General features: G+C 31.2%; 1 protein-coding gene across 1 annotated transcript; it reads right to left on the minus strand.

Annotated features, from left to right (window-relative positions):
* Positions 1–2,976: 2,976 nt before the first annotated feature.
* LOC139888905 (protein FAR1-RELATED SEQUENCE 11-like) lies at positions 2,977–4,518 on the minus strand. Its single transcript, XM_071871886.1, has 4 exons — positions 4,459–4,518; positions 3,757–4,197; positions 3,572–3,700; positions 2,977–3,369 (listed from the first exon to the last, which is right to left on the minus strand). Exons 1-4 carry the CDS (start codon positions 4,516–4,518, stop codon positions 2,977–2,979), a joined length of 1,023 nt encoding a protein of 340 aa, XP_071727987.1.
* Positions 4,519–8,281: the final 3,763 nt, after the last annotated feature.

The raw sequence follows: 8,281 nt of genomic DNA on the forward strand, positions 1-8,281 counted from the left end.
TGATTTTTTACTCCAGCAGTATACATCATGAACTTCAAAAAAAAAATATGAGAAACAAATAATGAGTACATAATTCATCAATATATTACATTCAAAACATGTTACAAACGATAGCACATAATAGGGAAATATGTAGTAAACTAGATATGGTGTAGATTGAAAATCTACAACCATTTATTTAACGAGAGCATATAATAGGATATCTATATATATATATAGATATTAGAAATTTATTCATTAAAGTAGTCACAAGTTGGCTCAGTGATTTTTGTATCAAGGTCATCCACAAGATTTGCTTCTTTTCCTTTTTCCTTTAGGGATTCTTGATACCGATTAACAGAATGCTGATTTATTCGGCAGTTTTTAGACCAGTGGCCAATTTTACCACATCGGTAACAAGAATCTTCAACATTCTTTGAAGAGCCTTCTTCAACATTGTGATTTATGGGATTGTATGGTGTTTGGATTTTATAATTTTGTGGATTATTATTTCTTTGTCCACGACCACGACCACCACGACCACGACCACCACCACGACCATTACCATAAGGGTGATTTCGAACATAGTTATGATTTTTATTATTGTTATGGTAATTTCCATGATGATGGTTTTGGCCAATATGGCTACGACCTTGTCCACGCCCTCGTCCATGTGCATTTCTTCTTTTATTATTATTATTGTTAATAGCATTAGCTTCAGGAAATGCTAGCGCACCGGTAGGACGAGATTCTTGATTTTTCATCAGTAATTCTTTATTAACTTCTGCAACTAAGAGATAAGTTTGAAGTTTTGAAAAAGTTTTATAATTCTGCAATCTTAAATTTTCTTGCACAGTTATGTTTGCAGAATGCATTGTGGAGAAAGTTTTCTCCATCATATCAGCATCACTTATTTCTTGACCACAGAATTGAAGCTTTGAACGGATCTTCAACATGGCCGAGCTGTATTCACTTACCTTTTTGAAATCTTGGAATCTTAGATTTCTCCATTCTTCCCTCGCAGCCGGGAGTAATATTTCCTTTTGATTATCGAATCTACTCTTGATACTTTCCCATAAAACATGTGGATCTTTGATAGTGAGAAACATATGTTTTAAGGTGGTATCAATATGTTTGCGAATAAAAGCAATTGATTTTAATTTATCTTGATCGGAACAAGTATTATTTTCTTTTAAAGTTTCTAGAATATCCAATGATCCAAGATTTATTTCTACGTCCATAACCCATGATGTGTAGTTTGTTCCCGATACGTCTAAGGCATCAAACTCAAGCTTTGATAAGTTTGACATTTTCTATTTTCAGAAAGATGAACAACATAAATCATAATCATAATCATAATAATTTTTTTATAGATAAATAACAACATGAAATTAGAATTAGTTTAGATTCATAAGTAGCAAACAAAGGAATAATGGTATGATTACAAATAATAAAATCATAAGGGAATATAGGTTCATATTATATTATTAATGATATTATTATAATATATATTATTATAATATATTTTTTTTATTTTAACCTTTAAGATTTACTTTTAATAAAAATACAAACTACTTTTTTTATTTTGACTTTTAAGATAAACCTTTAATAAAAATACAAACTACTTTTTCTATTTTAACTTTTAAGATTTACTTTTAATAAAAATACAAACTACTTTTTCTATTTTAACTTTTAAGATTTACTTTTAATAAAAATACAAACTACTTTTTCTATTTTAACTTTTAAGATTATAAATTTAAGAATAAACATTAGTATGCATGAAATAAATAATTATTAATTGCATAAGTAATCATAAATGTTAGATAACATATAAAGACCCCATCGTATTCGTATTGATCGGAATTAATCTCGACCCATGGTACCGTGTTGTCAAATGACGTGTTGCGTACATAAAGTACCGTGTTGTCAAATGACGTGTTGCGTACAATCATGAGGTCTTATTAACATAAATATAAATGTTAGTGAAGTTAATAAGAGTTAGATTACAGAAAATATAATTCAGGCGGTATAACGGACCATATATAACTTAAATAACATAAATATAAATGTTAGTGAACATAATTGTAAATGTTAGTATACATAAATAAATGTTAGATAACATAAATGTAAATTAGGCGACAGTGTCAACCATATATCATTTAGGTGGTATAACCGACCATATATTAGTTAGGTGGCAGAGCCAACCATTTTTAGTATAAATGTTGAGATAATCGTGCTGATAACGTGTTATAATTCAGTAGGCTTATAACTACCTTTAGTGGCTTGGTTCTTGACTGTAGAAATTTTATGAAGAGTAATTGATAGGTATTGGTTGATGAGTAATTGGAAGAAAGAAAGGATTGGCCAAAAGAAAAATATATGTTTTTTTTAAGTGTGTGTATTATGTGTTCATAACACACATATATATACTAAAAAAAATTTACTGTACAATGTTTATAATAATAATAAAATTATAATCCATGACTTATAACACTTTTCACATATTACTCCATCATAAATGGCTTTTACTTTTTATTTTCTACCCATTTTACCCTTTCTATTTTAATTCATTCTATCCCTTTTATAATTTATAATAATGAATCTAATCTAAAATCAGATGTTATATCCTAATTGTCAATTGTAACTAACCATACAAAATGTTGTATTACTCTCGTACGATTCTATTTAATTACCAGAATAAAAAATTATTCTTAATGAATTAAAAATCATACGTACTAGTTAAGCAAAGATCAGCAACTACAAATACACTTCAATATATATATATATATATATATATATATATATATATATATATATATATATATATATATATATATATATATATATATATATATATATATATATATATATATATATATATATATATATATATATATATATATATATATATATATATATATATATAATGGGATCCCATATAAAATTAGCAACGATATTATCTCATAACAAAAGTTCAACGAATAATATTACCAAAAATTAATATTTATAAGAAAAAATTGGATTTAGATCTTCATCTTCTACCACATTCTTTTGTTTCTTGGTGGCGTGTTTTGAAACAATTTCATTGGCACCCGCCAAGTGTTCTTTATTTGGACACGTTGTAAAATAATGACCAACTGTTCTACATATTTTGCAACGTCTTACTTGTTTGGTCAATTCTTTACCCCCTTTCATTCGACTGTTATCTTTTGGGCGTCCTTTCGTTTTCGATATCGGAGGACATTGAATTAAATCTATCACACGTTCATCGCTATTTGGATGTGCCAAATCTTCAATTGATGGCTCCGGTGATAAGGAAACTCCTTTACGACTCCAGCGAGAAGGCCAATAAGTAATAGGGATATTGAAACAATCCTTGTGAAGAAAGACCTTTAAAATATGACGACATAATATGCCAACAAACTCAAAATTTTTGCAACTACACTTGGCAACCTCACCATCCCAAACCACCTCATGCTGGTTAGCATGTGTCGATGTGTGATGCTTAACAACAAAGTTGATAGGCGTGTCCGTTGTAATCGTATATTGCGTCGCTAATCCAAACTGCACTTGAAATTTCTTAAACGCATACGGAGATAAAAAAAAAACGATGAGCTTGCTCCTCTAGAGGTGATTGTGACCTCAAATAGGCCCCCCTGTATTTCTCCAACATAGTATCATGCATTTGTGTTTGTTCAATATCTTCAATTGCATAATTAACCTGAAATTTGCAATTATTAATAAATTGAAAAACTACTTATATGAAAAACTACTTACTTGTCTAATAAATTGAAGTAGACATGTATTGGAAGATAAAAATCTTTTTATAAATGCATTTATACTTTCTGATCTTCCGGTCGTTGTCATGCCACCAAAAAAGAACTCTCGAAGATAAGCTGGTACCCAAAACGTCTTAACACGGTATAACCCAAGTATATGTTTATTTTCCTCTAGTTTGTATTTTTCGATCACGCGTGGCCATTGTTGCTCAAACTCCTCAATAGTGTCCAACTTATATAAGTTATAAAACTCCGAGCACCAATTTGAATAATCACTTCTTAAGGTTGAATTGAACCAACTACTAAATTTAGTAGTGATGTGCCATATACAAAAGGCATGTTTCGTAGAAGGCATCTCTTTTAAAATAGCTTCTGTGATACATTTATCTTGATCCGTTAATATTGTTTTAGGGGCCCTTTTCATAAGCGAAACGAATTCCTATATAATTAATAAAAAAAACTAACAATGAAATATATAAGTAATAAAATTAATATTGCATCACTTTCTAGTGTTCTGTTATCATGTTGCATATGGTATACGTTTTAGTATGAAGATCCAATATTATATACATGTTTCATTATGGTAAATATATAAATGCTTACTTGGTTCTAATAAAACTCGTATATATACATAGCTAAATAAGTACGAAGTAATATTTAACCAAAGTAATAAAAAGTACAATTACCTTCATGACCCAACCGAATGTTTTTGTTGTCTCATTTCATAGTAGTGCACATCCAAACAATATAGTCCTTCCATTATTGTCAATTCCCACAAAGATGCCAAAAGGCATATCATATGAATTTACTTTGTATGTTGTATCGAATGCCACCACATCTCCAAAAAATTGGTACCAATCGAAACAATGAGCAGGAGACCAAAAATACTTTCTAACTTATTCTCGTGATCAATTGTAAATGCATATTGAAACCTAGAATTTTCTATTTTGCTTTTTTGACAATATTCTAAAAGTTCTTTTGCATCGTTTAGAGAGTTTTTTCCATATAATTTACCAAAAAGATTATGAACATCCTTACTAAGAAAATCTAGTTGTCCGTGTTTTAAATTCTTTTCGAGCTCCATAACACGCATGATTTGTTTAACAGACAATGCAGCTTCTTTAAGCATGGTTATGCGTTTCTCATCTTCATTTGTTATACTACGATATGATGGAAGAAACCGTACCTCCTCGGTTGACAACAAATCGTGATTATGCTCTATATTGAAACTGGTGACTTGCCACTCTTTAGGAAAAATCTCATTTATTCTTCTCAAGTTTATTCGCATATACGCGTTACACTCACATCTAGTGGACCCTCGATTTCTTTGTTGTTTAGAATGGTCAACCATTTTAGGTTGTGGCTTTCCTTCGCGGTGACAAAAGAAATCACGTCATTTTACTTCTCCATTTTTTTTATCAAATCGACCTTTTCGAATTGAAAAACCTTTTTGTTTTGCATAATTTTGATAAAAGACAAAAGCCTCTTCTTCACTAAGAAAACATTGACCTAGAAAGGGTTCATGAATACTTTCACTCATACATATTTCATCTTTATCATAAGCAATTTCACTTTCATGAAGATTAATAAAAATTTCCTCCATAGGAGTTTCATTCAAATCAAACAAGTTTTTCTTATACATCTTTTGTTAACACAAAATATAAAAATCAAAGATAGAAATTATACTTAGACACTAAAATGAGACTTGCATATTATAACTCTTATCAACAAAGCAAGAAAAGAAAGAAAACAAAATGGGAGTTGAAGCTTATGAAATCATTTATGCATAAACAATAGTAAAATGTGATTTTATATTCATCCTTGACATTAACATACTTAATTACGTATATTGCAACTCAATCTTATAATATATTTTCTTATTATAGTGTCACAGTGACTAGTGTGATTCACAAATCTTTAATCCATATCTATTTTATTTTGTAATTAAATTTGAATGATTTGAGAAAAATCCCTTAAAATATTATATAATAATTATAAATATTGATGGTGATATTTCTATGACATATAAAATCATATCGTGACAGTTACAAATATAAATTTAGAATCTTTGATTTTGAGATTTTGTAGAAGGAAAATAATGGAATGAATTAAAATAGAAAGGGTAAAATGGGTAGAAAATAAAAAGTAAAAGCCATTTATGATGGAGTAATATGTGAAAAGGAAATATTAAGTTATTTAATACTAATTAACCTCTACCACCATAGCATAGAGTAGAAAAACTCTAATAAATTAAGTGAGTTTTGAGATTTGTTTAATAAATTAGTTAATTCATTTACTAGTAATTAATTAAACATTGCGTAAGTTAACTAGATACATCGTATCTAGACTCTTTTGAGTTTCACCAACTCTACACTTCATCTATTTGGAAAGAAGAAAAAGGACTCCTGCCTTTTAACTTACCAAGACATGCAATCTCAACACACACTTCCTAATCCTTTTCTCTCTTTTTCAAGAAACCGAAACCATTAATGATCAAAAGGATTTTCGACAATCTTCAAAGTAAAAAAAAGGGATTCGTTGAAGTAGAAGGTGTTCATCGGACAATGTTGGGACTTTGGGTGTCTAGAGGAAATCTTATTTGGATTCTCTACAAGCTAGGAACTTCAAGAAAGAGCTACAAAATTTGTAATCTAAACTTTCTCTTTTTCAGCTTTCGTTTTGTTTGCTAAAAGTTTTGTACAATGATCCATGGAAAAGTATGATTTTGTTTTGTTTTAAATGCTCCCGCTCGATTTGGTTTTACATCATAGTCCAACAATGGTATCCGAGCTATCTTGTACAAGTTTTAGCTAACTAATATTTTCTTATCATAATCGATTTTGATGAAAGTGTTGTACATGCATAACAAACATGCAAAGTCATTATCATGATTTGTGTTTTTATGTTTCCTAAATGATAAGTTGAATCTTAAGTTTTTTGCAAAATGTTAAAAGGGTTAGTCTCACTTTTTCATTTAAAGGATGATTTTTTCAGCATGAATAGTCTATCTTTCATGGATTGTTTTTAGGTAAATAAAATATTTTTGCATGAGGACAACTTCATTTGAAAAATAACTGAATGAACTTTGAATTTGAAAAACTAATCTATCAAAAATGGATAAGAAACGAGTGAGATATGACCATTTAAAGTTGCATGCTGAATATGCTAAAAATTATTCTGAAAATTGTAAAAGTAACATTGTAACAACCCAACCCGTTAACCAACCAAAAACGCGGAATAAAAAAAATTTAAAACTGATCTGGAGGGTGCGCGGCGCGCACCACTGCCTATGCGCGGCGCGCACAAGGCCTGAGACAGTTCTAATCAAAATGTCTATTTTTCGCAAAAAGATCTTCGACTTCCCAACACTTTTAGACCGAACGCTTTTCACAACAAGCTTATATATGTAAAACTAGCACGAATCAAACATAAAAATGATGTTTTACAAGCGGGGCCCACACGACCCAAAATACAAGTTTAATACAAGTTTAGAGTTTCGACCACCAAAAAGTTTAAGTTCCAAACTACACAATGAGCATGGCGTTTGGGATTAAACTACCCAACTACCGGTCAAACTCCAAGAGCTACTAAAGCCAAAAGCGTCCCCTAGTATCAAGCGGGATCTCTAGTCCAATACGATGCCCTTACCCTTGTCCAAAACCGAACCTATAAAATGGTAAAGAACGAGAGGGTAAGCAAAGCTTAGTGAATGCAATAATTATACGAATACATATATAATTATACCTACTTGCATACACTTACACCAACCGCAAACATGCTAGCAACACAATTAGCTTATCGTCACATTAACAAGCTATAATCTCCAATACCACAAGCTAGCAACAACCGCATAATAATATAACTCGAAATGATATAATATGCTTACAACACAAGTAACCATGGTCGACCAATAGTACGAGGGAACGGCGCTCGCGAAAACGCCATCGGTGTTCATAACATCCATTAGGGCACTTAACACCTCGCACCACTAACCCCTAGGGTGGCACCTTAACACCTCGGCACATCACCCCGAGTGGCATCTTAACACCTCGATGCAACACTCATTATTTTACGGAGTGGTGTCTTAACACCTCGACACTACACTCCTAGGTGGCATCTTAACACCTCGATGCTACACCAAAGTGGCATCTTAACACCTCGATGCTACACTCTTCACGTGAAACGTGATGTCTTAACACCTCGACACTACACCTTTCACGCTACAACAAATAGATACATTATATACATACGCATATAATTATTCCACTCACCTCAAAGTCTTGTGAAAAGATACCCGAGCTTGCAAGACTTCAAAGTAACGTACCTATCATATTATACACATCATCAAACGCAAACTCAAGTCGGTCTACCAAACCCTTTCACCATTCTAAGCCATTTTGACCCAATGGTGCAATTTCAACCCATTTGCACCCTTAACCCTAAATTGGGTCAACACACACCAAAACCCTAATCATTCGTCAAGATGGGTTTAAAACACATTTAGGTCACAAGGCTAACTCGTT

The sequence above is a fragment of the Rutidosis leptorrhynchoides genome, chromosome 2, assembly GCF_046630445.1.
Source record: "Rutidosis leptorrhynchoides isolate AG116_Rl617_1_P2 chromosome 2, CSIRO_AGI_Rlap_v1, whole genome shotgun sequence".
In the NCBI taxonomy this organism is placed as follows: domain Eukaryota; kingdom Viridiplantae; phylum Streptophyta; class Magnoliopsida; order Asterales; family Asteraceae; genus Rutidosis; species Rutidosis leptorrhynchoides.

Bases quoted from the DNA above. Each gene is read 5' to 3' on its own strand.
- LOC139888905 (XM_071871886.1), bottom strand. From the start codon at position 4,518: ATGGAAGGACTATATTGTTTGGATGTGCACTACTATGAAATGAGACAA. The intron at 4,198-4,458 runs GTTGGGTCATGA...TTAATTATATAG, and splicing joins TGAGACAACAAAAACATTCG to GAATTCGTTTCGCTTATGAA. The intron at 3,370-3,571 runs GTATGCGTTTAA...CATATTTTAAAG, and splicing joins ATCGTTTTTTTTTTATCTCC to GTCTTTCTTCACAAGGATTG.